The 22,584-nt window shown below is 36.2% G+C and overlaps 1 protein-coding gene across 1 annotated transcript in view; it reads left to right on the top strand.

The window, feature by feature from the left end:
* The window catches only part of LOC103677514, a 168,546-nt gene extending 146,805 nt beyond the window's left edge, over positions 1–21,741 (top strand). The window contains exons 3-4 of the mRNA XM_040626049.1: positions 10,555–10,613; positions 21,530–21,741. Coding sequence (XP_040481983.1) covers positions 10,555–10,613; positions 21,530–21,741 — 271 coding nt within the window. The remainder of the gene's footprint in view (positions 1–10,554; positions 10,614–21,529) is intronic.
* The last annotated feature ends 843 nt before the right edge of the window (positions 21,742–22,584 follow it).

Below are 22,584 nucleotides of genomic sequence, written 5' to 3' on the forward strand. Positions count from 1 at the left end.
AGTATAGTTTGAAACTGATTAGCTAGAATACATACCATACCATGTCAGGAAGGAAAGAAATGTTGGAGAAATATAGTCATTTGCAACCAGATCAACTGCAGATATTAATTTATATGCAATTATTACTGTCTTAAAAGTTTTTTTTTTAACTTAGAAAGGTAGATAAAATCTGAATAGGAGCAGTACAAAATTCACATCCAAGGAATCTGACTGGTAATTCTGTTTCCATCCTGGTTTTATTACAGTCTGACATTTAACTTTTCTGTATATGAAATGTAAGTAATAATGCATAAAAAGTTGTCATAATAAGAAATACAACAAGCTTTAAGAACTAAAAATCTATAAAATACTCTGGTATTAATAACCTCTATTTTCCTCACTCATGAGTTTGTCCTGGACACCCTGGGTATCCTGAGCCAGGAGACGCAGCTTCCTAGAACAGTCATCTCCCTGACATGACTAAGAAACCAATGAATGATGACTTCATCATAGTAAAAATTGTTGTTTGTTCAGAAGACAAATACATTTTGCCTCCTTAGATTAATTTAGGAGTTAGCATTTGAGCTTGGCTTTGAAATGTAGAGATTCAATAGGATGGGTGTTTCCCATAGGAAAGAAACGGCAGGAGTAGGACAAACTTGCTAGCAGGAGAGCACAGGGCATTTGCAGGGGTGAGGGGTTTTAAGTTAATTTGGTCAGAGAAAGTTGAAGTCTAGTGAAGGAGAGCAAGGGGAAAAAGACAAGTAAGTTAAGGCCAGATCATGAATAGTCCTAAATGATGGTCTAAAGAATTCAGATGTGACTCTGAGCAGTGGAAGAGTTAGACAGCTTTTTGCAGCTGAGAATCAAGGTCAGAGCTGCACTTTGAAGATCAGCTTGGGATTTTGGTGCATAGCATAGGCTGAGCTTACTATGGGCTAACAGTCTCTTTATTAAAAGAGGAATCAACTATGGTAAAGTTCAGGAGGGAAAGACCAGAAACATGAAACAATTATAAATAAGTGCCAGGGTATAATTAAAACTGTGTGGTAACAACAGTTGTCACTGAACTTTATAGTCTACAAATCACTTTCATAGTAATCTCAGCCCCTCAATAAATACTTCCTGAATGACTGAACAGTCACTCTTCGAGGTAAATAGGAAAGGTAAGGTATCTGAGAATTGAAGGCACATAGGCTGTAGGTGTTGATATAGGACTCAAAGCCAGATCTCATGGTACCTAATCTTCTGCTTCTTATAGACGGATATGCAGGAGTTAAAGGGGAAAGGCATATCATTAAGTTCTTCTACCTGTCAGTTTACTAAGTACTACAGAGTAAAGGAAGAGAAAATATAGATTATGCTAGGTTTTAGCCCATGAATAATAGTTAAATATTTCTGTGTACAAAGCATTCCTTAAGTGGACATTTAATGACCAAGTATTATGACTGCTCATGGATATGATAGAAGTCTCTCATCAAAGATTTTGGACACATAAATGGCACCATTTCTCAGCCCTCTTGGCAATTCTGAAAGCTACGCAAGAATCTTTGAATAAATTGGATTTCTGCTTAAATTCGCCAAAACTGATTTGGTCTACTAAGAACCCTGACTGATACATAATTCTAGTAAATAGATGTTACAAAGTCTTGCAAAGTTTCTGTACCTTCTCAAGTATGAGGACCCACATCAGAATCCCGGCTCATTACATTCTATGCATTTTGGGACATGTCCCTTGACCTGGATGAGCATATTTTATATCTATAAAATTGTAGAAATAATTTCTATCCCATCTACCTTTATCAAACAAATAAATGCATGCAAAATTAATCTATCAGAAGTAGAGTGATTTATGTTAAAGAAGTGAAAGATTTCATTTGCCCAGAGTATCAGAATTATTTTGGTATCATATTTCACCAATTGATGAGAAACAAATAAATATATTATTTTGGATGTTATTCGAAAGGGAAAAGTTATTTTATTCCTGATTTTTATGCTCTGCTATCCTCTTCCGTATTCTCAAGACATAATGACTTAATACTGCTCAAGGAAAAGAAGAGAACTCACTCAGTTTTCTGAGTCTACAAAGTTCTCAGAAAACTACTCAGCCATTCCACTGTGTGACGGAGAAGGTGAAGTGTTCCTGGGAGCTTGAAACTCAATATAGAAGAATTTCAGAGGTTGGGATACAGTGTATGGGTAACAAGGAGCAGAAACCTTCAACTCAGCAGTCTGATTCCCATTGGAAGATAGGCCAGTCAGCTTAAAATGCACGTATGTGGCAGCCAAGTTCATGACCACCTCCTCATGTCATGAAGGGAAGATGCTCTCCTCCCTCTAGTAAATCTTTCTAGCCTATCTTCTTTCCTCAGAGTTACAACCTCCTGCTCTTCACTTTTGACAGATGACCAGGATTATGATAATGGAAACCATGTGCTGGAGATGTTTGTGGCATGGAGGGTTCAAGTTACTCTGTGGGCAAGTGTCACTTGCATTGGCTTTTGGCCACAGTGAGAGACATGGAAACAAGGCTTCCAAGTTGATTGGCAGCAGTTCCAAATTGTGCAAGCATCCAGGCTATAATATGACAGAAGGATGTTTTATTGAGAGGAATAAAAAGACCACAAATATTTTGTATCTGTAACTGGTAAATGGCAATTTCCTCAAGTCTCACAATGACCCAAAATGTTGCTTACAGAGGCTAGATATTTGGAAGTTGTTTTATGAGCTATTCCTAAAAAGCTCTTATATTTTTCACTTGTGTTCATTCCAATAAATATTAAATGACCATCTAACATGAAGTAGATCCTGATGATATGAAGAAGAAAAATACACAGGCTTGTCCTTTTGGGATTTATAACATGGAAAATTATCTTCTGTTGGTGTGAAAACTCCACTGAGTTGGTCTGACCTGTTAACTTCTTCCTGAGTAGTAGAGAAGAGTAGTCCATCATCATGTTTATTTCATGACATGGCCTCTATTTTTAGATGGCTGCTGGTTTTTTGTTCAGAGTCCCACATTGTGTGTGTATATATATATATATACACACACAAATCATTGTAAGGATTTCATTGTACTTTAGGATTTTAACACAGTTAACAGAGGCTGAGGCTTTCTATCACCTTTATACCACAGTGGCATTGTGGTAAGTCCTGTGTGATATCTAGCCGTATTGTTGTCTCAGTTGAGAAAGCTTGCTTGTTTTCTGCATTTCTGAAACTATTTGGTTTTTTATTGGTTTATTTTTTATACAGTGACCTTGAGTAAAATATCCTTTATTTGTTTAGTTTGTTCAAGGGGAACAGGATCCAATCCATTAGCAAATATTGTCAGTTCTATCTTCAAAGAATGTCCTGTATCTGATCACTTTTATCTCCTCCATCCTTACTACCACAATCCAAGCTACTGTAATGTCTTGCCTGGAAAACAGCGATCATCTCTTACGTCTTTCTTGTTCTCCCCCTGTCTTATGACAGTCTATGCTGCACATAGCAGGCAGAGTGATGTTTGTAAAATGCAATCCAGATCCTGTCACTTCCCTACCATCAAGCCATTCCATCCCAGAGTCAAACTAAAGCCTTCAGGTTCCCATGAATTATAAGAGGGTTGGTGGTCGGAAATGGTGAGAAAGTTAACCTGGAGCCAGGTCTGATGTTTTTCATTTCCTCCCTTTCAAGCCTCACCCTCTGCTGGCCTGGTTATTATTTGAATAAGCAAAATCAGGAATTTGAGCCTACAGCTCCCTTTACCTGGACCTCTCTTCCCCCATACTTCTTAGGCTTTGCTTTCTCATTTCATTCTTTTTTTTTAATAATAATTTTTATTATATTATGTTAGTCACCATACAGTACATCCCTAGTTTTTGATGTAAAGTTCCATGGTTCATATATTGCAATATATGCCCTCCTTAATACCCATTACCAGCCTATCCCATTCCCCCACCCCCCTCCCCTCTGAAGCCCTCAGTTTGTTTCCCAGAGTCCATAGTCTCTCATGGTTCATTCCCCCTTCTGTTTACCCCCCCTTTCTTCTTCCCTTTCTTCTCCTACTGATCTTCCTACTTGTTATGTTCCATAAATGAGTGAAACCATATGATAATTGTCTTTCTCTGCTTGACTTAAATGCTTTCTCATTTCATTCTAGTCTAATCAAATGTCCCTTTCTCAGAGAGACCTCTGCCCACCCCCATGTACATATCACCTTCCCACTGCCACCACCCTTTATCCTCTTATTCTGTGGTGTACCTTCACAGAACTTAAAACCACATAACTTTAAAGAATCCCTTTATTCCTGTTTTCTCCACTAGAATGTAAGCTCCATGACGGCAGGAACATTACTTTGTTCACTATTGCCTACAATAGGGACTGGCATAAAGAAAATATCTCATAGATACTTATTGAATGAATGAATCATCATATTTCATCCTCACCAAAAATATGAGATGCTCTTAACCTCAGTTAAAAGAAGAGGAGCCTGAGGTTCAGAAAGGTTAAATTATTTGCGGTTAAGTATGAGACAGATCCAAAGTATAAATTCAGTGCCTCCTGATATCGAGGCTTTGCTCATTCTTCCAAAGTTCTTTTCATATACATTATTTGAGCTAGTTCTTTGGATAAATAGTTTGGATGTTTATTCAAATATTTATTAAAGAATAGATTTTAAATGTATTTGAGAAAAATAACTCTAGCAATTTTAATTCTATCATTTAAAGTTTAAAGCAAAGAAATAACTTTTACAAGTCATCAGCATCTTTCATGGAATTTCTTCAGGATCATGGGAACCAGGGGCACTGCATCAGCAGCCAGCTTTCTCCTTAGCTACATATCCCTCCATCTGCACTGGTCTTACCACCCACTGCCCCCATGCTCCTGCCCTAAACCATAGTTTTGCATCATAATTGGAAGTGGACATTTTAAGATAAAAGCTGTACCTGGCAAATAAAGAAACATATTTGTTCTAAGTTTAATTAAATAAGTCTGGGCAGCCTTTTTGCAATATGGAGATTAACTGTCAAATTTATGTTAATATGATCTCAGAGAACGAAGCTGCTATAAAAAGTTTCTCCCCTCACCCCTCGCTTAAGCTCCTCATGTTGCCTTATTGAAGTTTCTTTAAATTGGTTGTGTTTTATTAAAATATCACCGGGTCAGTTCTGCAAGAACAAGGTAGTTAAAAATATCTAACAAATTCCAAATGTTAGTTTAAAGACATCGATACAAATAAACTGAAATCATATCTATTATACAGAGAGAAAACTGTCACAATGGTTGAATTTTCAGCATCTCTTTGGAATCATTCAATGCCAAGTTCTTCTTTATCTGATTAACACAGGATTATAAAGATCTTCTGAGCACTCTCAGTATTATACAAAGAGCCTTTCATTTCTCTGAGTATCCCCTCCTTTTTTTTTTTTTGCGTGTGAAAAAAATGTGCCACCCAATTTTTTTATTTTGTGATTTAAGAAAAAAATGCTAACAGTTTGAATCATGAATCCTGTTGTGGGGACTGAGTTAATTAAAAACCTGATGTATACATACAGCTGATCCTACTCACCCTAATGAAGAACATTAATTCTAGGACATGTGTGGCTGTAGTCACATTGCTACAAATTACTGGACTCTTTCCTTTATCTGTTTCCAAGAAAGTCTCCCCCTGTTAGTTAGGAAAAAAGAAAAATATGACGCCTTAGTTCTGGGTAGCATAAATTACACGCATCAATCAGAGAAAGCTTAAATTAAAATACACATTTGGCAAACAAATATGAATATGTTGATCTCATCTGTGAATCAAAATGATTTAGTGCCAGTGCTGACCCCCCACTGTTCAACATGAAGGTCACCGTGAGCAGCTTCTTTCTCATTGAGAAATGTTTTCATGTCTTTTAAGGATACAATTTTATGTATGCCTTAATGTTCAATGTAACTAGTGATTCCTATGTAGAGAGACTGATTTATTTTATAAAGAAAATACAGGCTCATTTTTATTTATGTAATCCAAAACAGATAGCTAAATTAAAATGTAGGGAAAAAAATACAGTGGTTTATGGTTTCTGGGCTGAGGATTCTCCAATGTGTTTATGATATTTTCTAATCTAGCAGAATACTATTTGTGAAATGGAATGCTACACCTTTCCGATATTGAGTGACCATAAATCAGTCTGCTCTTATCACCTACTGCATACATTCTTGGAACAGGGATAACTACTTGAGAGATGCCCATTATATGGCAAACCTTAAGTAGAGATGATCTTGGGTCTTTCAGGTTGCCATGTCTCGAAAATATCTGTAGGCAAAGCAGGCAGATTGAGTAAGGCAATGATCTTCCTGGACAGAAGCATGTTTTATGTTACAACATTTATTTTGAATATTCATGTTGTATTTTCTTGCTAAGATTTCATTCTCATAACTACAAACCAGTATAATGATCCTGTCTGTATTAAAGGGAGGAGTAGCGATGCATGCCTTTGATAGTTAGGTTGCAACTCAATACTGAGAACCTTCACAGCTAAACGGAATAAAGCAAATAACAAAACCAAGATAAAACTGTACAACATGTACATTCTAGTCTGCAAAATTACCTGAGGAACTTATTAAATTATAGATTTCCAGGCCTTACTCCTCCAAATTCCAATTCATACGTCTGGAATGAGGAATGAGATCTGCATTTCTCAGTAGTTTTCTAGGTATTTTTTTATTAAATATTACTCAGAAAAAACTTTGAGTAAGACTGCTGGAAAGATGAGTAGGTGAAAAGAAGACCAAGTGATACAGAATCAGTTTGTTTTCAGCAATATGACAGAAGATTATATCAAGAGATTAAATCCTGAGTTGGGATGAGCAATTTCTGCACAAACACTCACTTTCGACAGCAGAAAGCAGGCTTCTAGAGGGGTGTATCATGACAGCTATTTTACATTGAGGTGATTTTTTTTTTTTTTTTTTTTTTTTTTTTGCTGTTGGGGGGAGGGCAGGAGAAGTAAACATTATCAGAGAAGGGAGTTACCCAGAATAAGGCACCTTTTAGCTAAACAGCCAAACTTCTCAGATTTTTTTAAGCAAATTCCAATTTCAAGTATTCAGTTGCATTATCCTCATACTATGTGAACCAATTTTTTATTCAGGAAATATGATCACTATGTTTCTTGGGGAAATTCGCAGACAGACTCAGGTTTACATTCTAAGGTACTAATATACAAGCATGGAAACTTCTAGAAGGAAGAAATCCACTGAAGCAGGGTGAAATAATTATCATTATGTCTTACATATTTTGGGAGGTGGAAGAAAATAGTTTTGTCTATTCCTTCTATGATGCAATTAAGAACACTGAAGTCTTCAGAAAAGTAAAATTACGTGACAAGAAAGCTGATTGAGGAATATTGTGTCTTGAGGAGGAAAAACCCCAAGTCAATTTTGCATAGATCCATGTTGATTGTTAAGATGGCCAAGATGAATGGATTGGTTGTGCCACAGTCTGTTCATTTGGCTCAGATAGGCACTGCCAAGAGTTACTTGGGTACAGTTTTGCTCTGTGCTAATTAGAGTTGGTCAAATGGTCCTCTGATGAATTTCCTTCCCTAGATAGAATTTGAGAGGAAATACAACAAAGGAATTATCGGGGGTGCGGATTATCTATAGGGGCATCTATAGTGGATCCAGGAATGAAGAACCTTGTCTCAAATTCTCAGAAATTTTACTCCCCAACTAATGCAACCCCGTTAAAAGTTCTTTTTTAGTGGGCACACAACCAATACTGCATATGCTGATGGCATTTTCACATACAAATCTGATAGTTAGGCACGCCATTACCCAATTTACACATGCAAATGCAGTAATTGTGTGCACTGGGTGCTCAGGGAAACCTGGCACACGCCCAAAATGGAGGCCTTTTCAAAGCATGGCCAACCCACCAAATTCTTTTTCCACAGCAACTCACAGTACTGTCTTACCTCTATTATACAAAATTCTGTGGGATTCTGGGAGAAAGGATATATGCTTTGTGAATTTTCCTGAATAACCAAAACTTTTTATCTCTATTTGATTTGGACATGTTTTAAGTTCTCTTTCTTTTTCTTCAAATAATTGACTATAGACTTTCTCCCCTTTGTAGTAATCCACCATTTCATTCCTCTGCTTTAAAAAATCAACTCTAATTAGAAAGTACAAATTCTCTCATTATGACTTATTCTCATCTAGACCTTGAAATGAGAATGATTATGAATTGTTGTAAGAAATGATTTGTGCTTTTAAAAGAATGGAGATTACTGTTTACAGCTATGTGCACATGAGTTTACTCCAAGATGCATTTGATTATTCTAATTTACTGAGCTGCTGCAGAAGCAGCCATTAACTATTTCCTGTTTCTTTGTTTATGTATATCAGATATTCTGGGGCCTCTTGACTACTCAGGCAGTACAATGCAGGCAAAGTAATTTAAGAAAAATAAATAGGATTGAGTATATATGCTTTGCCAGTGTTTCTCAGAAAGGAGAAGTCTAAGAGTCTGATATCGATCATGGCAAGATTTTTAGGTTAGCCATTTATAGCAGGAAAATCAGAGGAAATATTTGCCTCTATTTAACAAAATGTGTCCAAAGTAGAGAAATATGGGATATTTTGAGAGGAAAACTTTCAATTAGAAATTATAACTCATTATTTGGGGCACCTGGGTAGCACAGTCGTTGAGCATCTGCCTTCGCCTCAGGGCGTGATCCCGGCGTTCTGGGATCGAGCCCCACATCGGGCTCCTCCGCTGGGAGCCTGCTTCTTCCTCTCCCACTCCCCTGCTGTGTTCCCTCTCTCGCTGGCTGTCTCTCTGTCATATAAATAAATAAAATCTTAAAAAAAAAAGAAATTATAACTCATTATTTATTCAGAAAATATTTACTGTGTACTTATTACATTGTTTTAAGGATCCTTTTATTTCCTTGCTCTGTTCTGGTTTCTATGTACATTCTTATCTCATCTCTATATGTCCCTAAACTAATGGGATTCTCTAGGATTCCAGATTTCAGTCCTCAACCTTTTATTCATTTTACTACCTCTTCTTGAGAAGCCTCATTTTCATTTTTGACCTGCTTATCTTTCTCCAGACTAGACTTCTCTTCTATATTCCAAATTTTTTTCCAGAAGCTTTTTCCTATTCCCATTGGAATGTTCAATGTGCAACAATCTTAACAGGTCCAAGTAGGATTTATATCTTCCCTCTACTTCATACTGGAATCATCTTTAGGTTCTCTCTGGATCTTCAGTCCACATATTCTATTGGTCACTGAGTGCAGTAGTACTCTAATTCAAAATATTTCATCTTGAATCTGTCCCCTCGGGTCTCTTCCTACTGCCTGCTTGAGTTCAGGACAATTGCAATGGTTTTGTAATTGTCATAGGTCTCCACCCTAGGTAACTCTATTTTCACTCTCTCACTTGGGTTGTTTTCTTAAAGTGTACTATGATTATACACTGTTTCACTTAGTGCCTTTCATTTCTCCCACCACATACATGCTAGAGTCCAAATTCCATTGTTTGCTGTGCCAGGTTTAATTGCATTGCCCCTGACTATCTGGTGTCACTGAATAAAGGATCGAGTTTCACCCTGCAATGTTACTGCTCATGCCATTTCCATCTATCAATAAGTTCCTCCCTCCTTATTAGCATTATCTTTCATTCTGTTGCTTTTATTCTTTTCATCCTTCAAAGTTCACCTTAAATGCTTTCTTTTTTATGAAACTCTTATAGCACCTTCTCCAGCAATGGAACAAACTATGTTTTCTTCTCTGTAATGATATCACTTTTTAACATATTAATTACCTACCTTTTTGCATAATAAGTGCTGACAAAGAGTTACCTGTTTCCACATTAGATTATACACTTCTTAAATCAGGAATTATAGTTTATTGATTGACTGTCAATGTCCCCCAGCCAAAGACCTACAAAAATACATTTACAGTTAAAGTTAAATTTATTGCTGTTTCAAAGAGGAAGACTATTAACCATAGGACATGTTAAAATGTTGGAAATGTCTAATTATATATAGTATTCAGGTTCACATTAGGTGCTTTTAGGGAGTATTTAGGGAAGCAAAGCTTTGTTTTTGGATTTGATGCTGACTTGAAGTGCAAGTAATTCTGATTGGTGATCCCAAAAAGTCTAACTAGAAGTAAGAAAACACAGACTGAACTTAGAGCTGTAATTGCCAAAGAATAAGTAGTCATATACATTAGCCATGATAGGTGGATGCTTGATAGTTCTTGTGGTTTAAAAATGTTCATGTTTTGTTTGTGTTTGGACAGAATTATGATATGCTCTTGCTTTTGTCTTGATCCTTCACTGTCATGGTCAGATAAGAGACCTTATCTGGTATTGGTGTTCAGAGAAATTGTTTATGTTTAACTGGAGAACATCAATACCTGGCTATGAGAATCAGGACAGCGCCTAGCAACACCAGGACCTGATAATGCCAGGAAAATTTTTAGCTGTCAGGTCCTGCTTTTTTTCTTCAGTCCTCCTTTTTGACCAAGAGAAGACAAATACAGACCATGGGATATTAATCCATGATATTTACATTTTCTTCATTGCCAGGATGTTGCTGATCAAGATCAGGAGGGTGTCCAGAGAGCATGATTGGTTATTGTACAAAGGTTAGTCCATCCTTTTCCTTTTCTTAAGAGGTGAGTTGTTGAGTCACCCTAATGTAAAAATGGCTGTGCTGTAGCACTTAAGATTCTGAATAAGATACATCAGCTAACTATAAAACAATTACCACAGAAAAATGATTACTAGTCCTTCTAACAAGTCTTGAAGCCAGGAGTATAAAGATTATAAAACCTAATCCAATGAAACGTGTACCAGAATCCAACTGTGTGTATTATTTTTCTTAGTCATGGGTTGTTTTACTTGCCTTGTAACATAAAGGTCAGGCAAAGAAGTATTTACTTTAGGATTCCTCTTCCTTAGCGAGGTAAAATAAAACCAATAGCTTTTGAGTTGTCCATGACAATGCTGGGCAATAAATTTAAAACTGTTGAGTTTCCAGGGCAGATTAGTGTCATTTAAGATGTTTGACAAGACCAGAGACAAGTTTAAGACTATCTATTACAGTCATATTATTCTCTTCTGTGGGATAATTGTAGTTCACAAAGTTTCTAATAATTAGAATGAATACATGGAATAAGTCAGTGTGTAGCGAATATATAAGTTTAATACTCATATCAGAAGTAATGTCCTACTGGGTCATGGACTATATTGAAAGTAAGGGTAATGTCCAGGATAACAGCAATGAACCATTTGCATTTCTCAAACATATAAGATTTCTCGAGTGGAGTTAAATAATTCCTTCAAAACAAGCCAGATTGTCTATGAGCAAACTATTATATTAATAGATTAATATAATATAATATAATAATTATACTAAGGATAGCCCCAATATTAATTTTCACTTCTGATGGGCTAGATTTTGCTGATAGGATTTTAATAACTTCAACAAGAGCTTTTAGTTAACATGAGGTCAAGGTTCAATTTTTATAAGCCTGAAAGGTTGGTATTAAATGATGTGAGGGGGCACTTGGGTGGCTCAGTAGGTTAAGCCTCTGACTCTGGATTTTGGTTCAGGTCATGATCTGAGTCATGAGATGGAGGCCCCTTCCCTCCCCCTGAGGGCTCCTGACTCAACTTAGAATCTGCTTGTCCCTCTCCCTCTGTTCCTCCCCTCCCCCCACTCACACACACGTGCACACACTCTCTCTCTTTCAAATAAATAAATTAATTAAATATTTAAAAAATAAAAATAAATGATGTGAGGCATACTTAAGTATCAGAAGAGGATGGTAAAAGAGAGCCTATTTTCTGAACTGTTTAATAATTAATTAGTAATTATTAATTTTGTTGGCAATAAGTTAAATTATAACAGTAGCTATTAATTTAGAAAAATATGCCAGAGAGTTTGGTACTGATTTAAGTGGCAAAAGAACGTAGGAAGTTAAAAGTAGCAGGACAAAGATAAGGAAGATATTTTTGAGAAATTTTTTAGTCAGTTAATAAATGATGTCAAGGTATACTAACAGGCAACATTAGTGGCAGAGCAAACGGTAAGAAAAAGAGTGCTAAAGAACCAGAAAATTAATTTTATTTCATTGTTTTGCATGGAAGTTGTCTACTTTTGCAATCACTAGCTTATTCCAAAGTTTTGGTAAGAATTGTCTACATATATACTTGTCATTTAAAGAGAACTCTCTGTTTAAGTTCCCTTTATGGAGTGGATGTTCAAAATTAAGAAAGAAGTAATGTTGCTTTAAATTGGTAAACATTACCCCAATTATCAACACCTTGGAATTTCACTGTTACATGAGTTATTAACAATACCTGCTCATTTCTTTTTCATCAAGGTTCAAGGGCAATTATTCTCTGGGGATTTTTTCAGAATATCAAATCTGTAGATTTCCGATTATACAGGAACTATTTAGGTGGATGTTTTAGAAATGCAGCTAATACCTTTGGTGACAAAGCCTTAGTTATCACATAAGTCTATTGCATTTATTAGTCATATCAGCTTGAAATAGCGTATAATCTATAATTGCAAGTGATTCTTAAAATCATGAGGAGCCTGTGTTAACCTAAAAGATAACTTGTGGCTTCTGGAGAGGATTGATCTTAGTACCACCAAAACAAATGACAGCACTCTGGGCCTTGGAAGTTTCATACATCATTCAATGAAATTTGCAGTATAATATACAATAAATGTATCATGTAACATTTAAAATTTAAAAAAAAACAAAGTTCATTACCTTGTATACATATATGTATATTTCCATAACTATTGTACCTACTTTAAATAATCATGTATGTAGATTTTTTTCTTTAACCAAAGCAATCATTTAGTTGAAAAAAAGTAATCATTTTTTCTCTCTAGACACAAGAGAAAACCAGAGAACAGAACAATCTTGAAATTGCTTATTTTTTCACATGAACACTTATTTAAGAAGGCAAAAATAAACATATATAATGTCATTCAAAATCATTTGCATATTTTGTTAATCTATTGCCATTATAAGACATAAGAATAAATTAAATTTAGGTTCAGCTAACCAATGTTTGTATCTGTTGCTTACCTAGAAATTGTGCAAGCTTCCAAAGATTATTTATTAATTAATTTAATCATTTGTCTAAGGTCTTAAATTTAGTTAAGTATCTAGAAATTACCGATTTTAGTTCACATTAAATCATAGTTTGTAGGATATAAGAATTTCATAAAATTGAATCTTTAAAAACCTAGTGTCCTTCAATAGATGGATGGATAAAGAAGATGTGATACACACACGCACATATACACATACATATACACACACACATATACACATACATACACACACACACACACACACACACACACACACACAATGGAATGTTACTTAGCCATAAAAAAGAATGATATCTTGCCATTTGCAACAACATGGATGGACCTAGAGGGTATAATGCTAAATGAAATAAGTCAGACAGAGATATATGCCATATGATTTTACTCATTTGTGGAATTTAAGAAACAAACAAACAAATGAAGAAAAAAAGACATGAACAAACAAACAAAAACTCCAGACTCTTAAATTGCAGAGAACAAACTGGCGGCTGCCAGAGGGGAGGAGAGTGACCGAATGGGTGAAATAGATAAAGGGGATTAAGAATACACATTGTGATGAGACCTGAATAATGTATAGAATTATTGAATTATTATATTGGTACACCTGAAACTAATACAACACTGTACATTGACTTAACTTCAATAAAGAGTTATTCATCATTATCATTCCATTTAGTTGAGCATAATTATGTACATATAATTTTAAACTTTGACCAAGTTATAGAAACAGTGACACTACTTAATTCACCAAACTAATGTAGGATATTTAAGAAGGTTAAATCATGAGAAATTTACTGTGGTGATATCATGCATATACAGTAATCTAGTTTTTAAAGTCTTTGAATTAAGCTAAAACACGTCTTTTATCTTAGAACTATACCTTTGTCTTATTTTGTATCTATAGTTACAAAGGCTATTATGTAAATACACCTAAAGAGAAACACAAAACAAAACACAAAAAGAAATGCAACTTAATAACTAATTTTTACTTTCCTTTGGACATTTTAGACAATTTATCTGGACTAAATATTCTTGAGTGGACACTTAACTGACTTTAAAAAAATTTTTAAATCAATCTTTCATGTTTCTTCAGAGAGGAGAAAAAAAGGGGAAAAGTCATAGGTGACAAGAGGGAGTCATCTTCATTAAATATGAAATTATTGGTGTAAAAAGTACTTATATGACATGATTGTTTATGTAGAAAAAAACATAGAATCAACAACAGCAAAAACTCCTGGAACTCATCAGCAATTATAACACAGTTACAAGATAGAAGATTAATATGCAAAAGCAATTATGCTCCCTCTGTAAGAAGAGGGAAGAAAATTTAAATGTAGAAAAATACCTGACATACATACACACAAAAGAGAGTGGCAGAAAACTGATTTAGACATAGTTTGGGTTTTTGACAATTTTTTCAACACTTACAATTAAAAGCCAGCATTTATTAGTCCCAGAAATAAAAACAAACAAACAAAAACCCACACAGAAGGATATGTCTCCTCTGTTAAAGTAATCTTTTAAACAAATAAAACAACTTCCTCATGAAGGTGTCTTTGCTTTTTGTTCTAAGCTAATTTCAATTTAATAATCTTTTTCCTGTCAAAAACTCCCCTAGATGGCCACTGAAATTCCAAATTATCCCTGGTGCTATTGTGTCCCTTAAAAAGAGAAACATACCAGTTAGCATCACTGTGAGAAAACATGAAGGAAGCAGGTTTTTGACCAGGAAGAGGCAGAGTTTTAGACTGAGAAGACCCATCAGAACTGTAATGGTTCAAAATATCATGTCGTGAACCTCTATCTCCATATTTTAACCATAGGCCTATCATCACCGAGCAGGGACGGGACAAAACCTGCGTCTAGGCACTTGAAACTATGAAAGCGTTCTCAGAGACACAAAGATAAGACTGAGGAAGGAGCGCCAGAGGGTTTTGAGATGGTGACCCACAGCAAAGTTTGCCCAGTGATCTCTGATCTGAGGAAAACCTCTGAAATCCTCAGACCGTAGGGAGGACTCAAGAACATACTTTTCGTGTACATGCTAATCTACTCCCCTAGGTTATTGTCTGAAAGATAAACAATACCCAAAAAAATAAACAAGGACACAGACCATAGGAGCAGGTGTTAGAAAACTAGAAAAAATTTTTTCTCAGGAAATAATATGAATCTGATTAGATAATAAAAATAACAGTAAAAAGTCCTAAGCGACCTTATTCTTAAGAAAACTAAATAAACTAATTGTTAAAAGACTTCAACAAATATCAGAACTCAATTTAGTGTCAACATTCCAAGCCATGGGCAGGCTGGCACTTCCAACAGGTAGAGACACAAAGTATCTTAGATGTGCACGCTGTAACTGATCTTAGTGCCCCAGTACAAAACAGTGAAGTCTTTAGCTGACTCTCAATGGAGCCTCCATTTCCTTTCACTAACATACTCTAGTGTATATAAAGTACCATGCTTGGCATTTGTAATAGCAAGTTTTCAAAAGTAGAAAATAGAAGTTCTTCCCTCAAGAGTTGCATTCCAATTGAGAAAACACAAACTACACACATACCGTATTAAGTTGTATTATGATTGTGATTTGAAGCTGGCTTTCTTTTTGGTGGACTCTATTGCAGTCAGCATAACTTTGCTCCTCGTGAACACAACACAGGTTGTTCTGAGCATTTAACACAATGCTTTGTAAGTAGTGGGTCGTCATCAAACAGCTGTGGGTTTGATTTGATAAGGCAGATAAATACTGAACTGATAACTAAACGTATGAAATAGTGAAGGTATGTTCTTTTTCTTCTTACTGTTTAAATGTATTTGTCAGAACTTATTCAAACCTTACAAGAAAACTTAGGATTTTCATCTCTACTACCCCTGAGAAATAACTGAAAGTTAATTAAATGAATAGAATATTGCCAGCCACACAAGTTCTTTGAAGACAAGAAGAAAAATTATTTTGCTCATTGAGCTCTAGCCTAGAGGGGCAGCAACTTGCTCACACCTTCTTATCAGTAGCAATAAATTGGCAGCCTCAACCCATTACAATTCTCTTGGGTGGATGCTGTTACACATTCAGTACTTGGATGCAAGTTTCTTCCGTGGAAGTGTAACAAGAGAACTGAGCTGCTATATCGGGCTCAAAATGTAGAGTCTCTCTTCAGAGATTTTAACTGGTTCATTTCATCTTGACAAATATATTGGGGGAAACTGAAGCTAATAGAAAAGAAGAACAGGAATTGTATTTTTAAAAAATAACTGCAATGGGACTCATACAGGTGGTATAGATGCTTAAGGATGATAGAGTGAGAATGACAGCATTACTTTTCTTTCTTGAAACGGAGACAGGATGTGCCATTGGGGCATACTTGGGAAGATATAGACAGTGAATGAGGCTCAATGGAATTGAACAGGTTTGATAGATGACTATGTGGCCAAAGAAAATGTCCAAGGATAAGGGAAGGTTAGTAGTAATCCAGGCAGCAAGTAGCATTACAGTTTGTAGAATTGGCAGCAAGATCACAAGGAAATTTGGCCATGGATAAAAATCAGGAGCAGTCACCATCTGTATTCATCCATAGAATAGCAAACTCCAGTTACTCGATGAGTTAACGAGTGTGCAAGGATGAGGTCTGAGATATTCAAACACAAATGAAACCAAAGCTGCAAGCCTCACCATTGTGTTTCTGTCGGTGGAGAAAAATGGACTAAGAAGTCAATGAAAAGACTACTGCTTAGCCTGAGATACCTTGATTTGGTGGCTGTTCTCTACCCTTCTGTGGAAAACTCAGGTTATTTGGGTATGATTCCTGGCACATCATGATTGCCTCTGGACCTGGGCAGACGTGCACATTCTAATTGTAAAGCAGAGGCTTGAGAAATGAGGTAGGGTTACATTATGTAGGTCATGTAGCTAGAATGCTACCCATCTTTTAAGAAAGACCTAATCTTCTATGCAACCCACTGGCCCCATACACACACAGAGTACTACCTATTTTCTTATGTAAGCAAATCAAGAAAACAGAATTATATCATTATTGTTTAATATCTTCAGAGCTCAAAAACATAATCCTATGATATACATCTCCTTTAAAAACATGTATCCTAAAAAGTAGAAGTTGGTTTCCATATCTCTAGAGCATTAATTGCATGTTGTTTGTTCTTAAAATATGAAAGACCAAATAGCTGATAGAGAAGATTAGTTGTACTATAGTACCACTTGGTCTGAAGAATCAAGAACCTTGGGTTTTAAATCGAACCTCTCTACTCATTTTGTGATGTTCAATAACTCAATATCCAAATAGATAGTGAACCAGTCACTAAGATCAACAGAGCTGTTAGAAAATGATACATAATATTTAAACATTTCATGTAGTTTTAAGATGTTGGATTCATTTTGACCTATCCAAAATTCTCTGATTAATTTACCAGACCTGTGAAAATCAGGTGATTCAGGTATCCTATAGATACAATGTTTATTCCTTAATATCTCAATTTATCATTGGCCATGAGCTTCAGTGTTAGTCTTAACAAATGTATTCTTCCCTGTCAATCCACCATTAATCCTTAATCAGATGGTGATGTCAAATGGAAAGAAGCCCAATTTTGGTGTTATGTAACTGGATTTGAAATCTCGTTTTGCCTCTTTCTAACTATGCAAATCTGGACAAGGAATTGGATCTCTCTAAACCTCAATTTCTTTTCCTATTAAAGGGAGATTAAAGTAGTTATCACATAGGGTTGTTATAAGGATTAGAAATGATAGGTATACAATGCCTAGCACACATAGTAGATGCTCAGTAAATGTAACTATTATTATCAAGGAGAAAAAATGGTATGGAGTAGTAGGGGGATTAAGCCCTAGGTTAAATCCTGAACTCAGCACTCAGTAGTTTAAAAATTTAAGTTCACTGAACCTCGGTATACTCATCTGAAACATGGAGATAATAATAGCTACCTTACAGGCTTTTTCATCTGAACAATGTACCTGGCATAGTGTGTATCATGTAAAAGTCACTAAATAGTGATCATTATCATTGACACACTTTATTATTAATATCATATTAGGCTTACCAATGGGGGCACAGGTGGAACATATTCATGGTGACTTGCTGGCTAAAAAAATGAGTTTACCCTATTTTACAGGCCTCATTTGATCTTACTTCTCTGTTTTGGTTTCCTTGTTTTATCCTTATTCTCATAGATTAAATAAATATGAAGTGAAAAGCTGAAAATTATTTTAAAAATAATGTTGAATCCAAATTGCATACATCTATTTAGTAAATTGAGCTAAGTAGTTCTGATTTCTTCTTATTTGCTTTTTAAAAAAAAAGCAGGTTGTGTTTTGGCTTTAGAAAGCGAGATCCTGCAGTTGAGACAGTATAGAAATAGCCTTTAAAAGCTAAATGAAATGAATAGTCTTGCAAAGGGGGAAAAAAGGGAATTTTTCACAAGTCCCTGGAAACCAGCAAAAAAGCGTTAGAACTGTTGTTTTCAGTAATAATTGTGATTACTTGGTTAAAATACCCCGTACAAGAAGCTTTCTATGTTTTTTGTGCCTCTACAAGGAAAATTAAAACAGAACACACAGCATTGGGGCCAATTTGTTTCCAAGGAAGTCAATTATTAATACAGTATTTAGTATTTAATGAACTAAGCCTATTTATGTGGAATACTGCAAAGAGATCTCCATACCAGCAGAGAACAGGTGTTAGTATAAGCTTTTCCCGTATGTTTACCAGCTGATTAGTACCGATTAAAATGATAATAATAAAAATTACTTTATATCCAGTGAAAGTAGAAAGTCCCCTGTGTGTTAGAAAATGATTTTATTCCCATTGCCATGGCAGTGATAGGACTGGAGTGACAAGAGTGCACACCCAAGGCAGCCTGAATATCCTGAATTTCTATACCTCAGACTTCTCTCTTTAAGTATCCCTTCCTCCAATAGCCTGTCCCAGGCAGTCAGGACTGTTCACTTTTTTTCATGGCTTTAAGGGAAGGACTAACAGTGACCCCCTCACCAACACCCCATTTGGCAGTGGGAAAAGAACTAAAATTCTCAGTAAATGATGCTTCTTTGTCTGCCTAAGGAGACTAGGTGAAACTATGGATGTCCTGAAGAACCATCCTGGGCTTTACTCACCTCAGAGAGCCCTGAGTAATTGCTAAGAGAACTTTGAGTCTTCCCTGAACTGGAAGTTTCTTGGGAAATCCCTGATTTCAGGCTAGTTTATAGTCAAAATTGTGATGAACATGAAGTCACATTAACCCCAGCCTCAAAAATTCTTACCACTCCTCCTGACACAGTCTACTCATTCTTTCTCAATTGAACCCAGCATACTTTAGTTTCGCTCTTCTCCCAAAAGCTGAGCTCAGAAAATTTTTAGGAATTTAGTTACACTATAGAGATTGAAATAAGAGAATAATTAAAGGTTATTTGCATTGTAACCAGGATCTAATCCCTCAAATCTAACCAATTAAAGGTCCCCTGGGGGAAATTTAGGCATGTGGCCAACTGTAGGTCACATAGACTCATATGCATTCACCTGCCTCATTTATCTGTCAAGTTTTCAGGGCTCAGATTACTATACAATGGAGTTTGTATCATTATGCTTACTGACTTTTCCCCAAAAGTATTGATGGAAACATAGTAAAAAGAATGAATTTTTGAGGTAGAAATGTATTTTTAATTGATTTATTTTAATAGTAGTGGAATGCCTATTGAAATTTGGGGTATAGAAAGGCATAGAGAAAAAACCCAGATGATTTCTGGAAATAAGTATTTTGTAGAAACTGAACAAGAAAGAAGCATCTCGATGCTAATGCCAATTGTTTATATGCTCTACAATATTGAGACTGTGCAATGTATTAAATTATCTTATACTCCTGATTGACATGAGGCTAGAATGACCGAGAACTGCTTTGATAAATGGAAAGTTTGACATTTAAAATAAAAGTTTACTTCAAATTGATTGGTGCAGAATCGAGTTCTTCTCAAGGAAGATTTGGGCAGGTCTCAGACGAAAGCAAGGAACACTGGTTATGGAAGGGGAAGTTTCAGTAGAATTATTTGTTGATCTACCCTCAGCTTCTCTGGGCTGCTACAGGAAACGGACATGAAAGAAAGAGGCTATAGGGTCATTTGGGACTTTGGGGCTTGAGGCAACCATGCAAAAACCTCATGGACTCAGACTCTTTCTCTCTCACAAAAGACACACTGTTAATTTGTCCCCATATGTGTATAGACTTGTGTTGTACCACAGTCACTATGCTGGCAGAAAAGCATTGCTGTTATTTCTATAAAGGAAGCTTTGAATTGTCATGTTCTTCTTTGCCATGATTGGTGACTCTTAACATTCAGTGAAAACCTCTTGTTCTAGCCAGTGGACTTGGAAATGGAAGACTCGGATTGGGAACCAAAAAGGTACAAATCCCATGACGGTCAATTGGCCACTTTTTGGAAAAGCACACTTTAGAAAGTGTGACTAATAACTCTTTTGTATTCTTAGTTCTTTATCTTTAACCCAGAGGCCAATGAACTGGTACCAAGTTAACAGTTCTTACAGTGAACTTCCACCTGTTCTCAGAAAAGCAGCCTGAGCAGAAGGAAGAGGAAATCTGGGGTGAATGATTACAATAGCAGGAAATGTAATATAAAATTTGATCCTATCTTTTAGCACACAACCAGTTCAGGCCTGAACTTTTATCTATAATTTGTGATTTATTTGGCACAAGTTAAGTCCCCAGCTTATCTGTCTATTCTTATTTGTTATCTGTCCAATACATCTGGGTGAAAATACAATTACAGTGAGTATGCCTCAAAATCTCATTAAAAATAGACTATGCTTTCTTTAGGAAAATTTAGAAAAAGTATTAAGATTCAGTATATATACATTGAGTTTAAGGCACCTAAGATACTTCGGGGAACTAGTGTGAACAAATGCTTTATGGATAATATATGAAAAAGAATAAAGAGGGGTTTTTATCAAGTTCCCCAGATATGCTGGAGTGGTGACTTCTTTACTCCAAATAGGTTAGAGGAGGATTAACGACAAGGAGCATCCCTCTAGACTGTAGGAGCTCTCCTCAAGCCTAGGGGGAGCCAGTGCCTCCGTGCTCTTTCTCAGAGCATGGTGAGGGATCTGGCTAGGTGGCTACAAGTGAAACATTGTGGGGCATTGTCGACGATGTGCTGCTGGCTTTTTATTCAAGGCCAATCCACCCATAGGCTAGCCCATGGCTCGCTCATAAAGGAATATATAACTGCAAATTCTAAGAAGTGAAAACTTTTGGGGCCCATATTGCTAACTCCAGTGACCTGACTGCTGGATCTCCTGGCCTTTATGATGTGCAGATACCACTTCTGATTTCTCGGACTTTAACATCCCTGTCCGATTTTTAAAAACTTATTCACTTCTTTGGTACTAGCATCCTTTGTAGTTTTAGGTAAGCTCACTCAACTCCAGCCTCAGAATCCAGTCATTTCTGGAGAAGAAGAATTGCAAAGAGATGACACAGATTATCCTCCAAGTTTAACCACAAGGCTTTGGGCAAGTTCTGGAGATAAGTTGGGTAACACAATGGCTATCAATAATGCTGAGTATCACATTTTCTATAATTTAGCTTCTAGAGATGATTGAAGAGGGACACTGGGATTTCCAGGAACCAAGAGTAATTCTAAAAGGCAAAACCTTAAGGGACAACCTCTTTTTTGGTTCTAGCAGCCAACTGGAGCTGTCACTGGACTAGCAGAGTATCATGATGGTGAGTCCTTTCTGTTAGAAGGGTCAGGCTGTTGTCACAATCTTACGGAATCTTAGAAATCAGTTGTTCCCCTCAACCAGACTCCTTGGGGCAGGACTTTGTAGCTCTGTGCAGTTTCCAGAAAGGATTCACCAACCCACAAATCAATAGTGAACAATGTGGAATTTTCTGGAGATTTTATCAGAAAGATAATAGAGGGGACTTACATGAGACATTGAACAGTATTGTCATTTAAAACTGCTCAGTGGACATGTTTATTTTCCAAACCTTTCTCTCCCTAACTAGAACCCACAGTAATTTTCCTTTCTGTTTTTCCATCACATAGGGTCCAGGTCTTGTGCTGGGTTCCCATCCTCCCCTATTTATTGGTGAAGTTACCAGGATTAATCCCCCTTAGAAGGCAAATGGTGAGCTATACAACAACAACAACAACAACAAAAGCAACAACAGCAAAACATTTCTATTATACCAGAATAAAAGCCTTAAGGAGAGGTGATCATTTTCATGTACATGATGCTATTTACCCTTCTTTGCAGCCAAAGAAGGCAAGTTTTATTCTCCATAGTTGGTAGGTTAGGGGACTGAAGTCCAGAAAGCTTTACAGTTAGTTTGCAAAAAGAGGGGAAATAAAAACCAAATCATATGAGTCCACGTCAGTGTTATTTTTGTACCCCACAGGGAACCAGGCACTCTTGGACACTTAACATCGAAGGGGAGGG

Source organism: Ursus maritimus, unplaced genomic scaffold, assembly GCF_017311325.1.
Source record: "Ursus maritimus isolate PB19 unplaced genomic scaffold, ASM1731132v1 scaffold_9, whole genome shotgun sequence".
Lineage (NCBI taxonomy): Eukaryota > Metazoa > Chordata > Mammalia > Carnivora > Ursidae > Ursus > Ursus maritimus.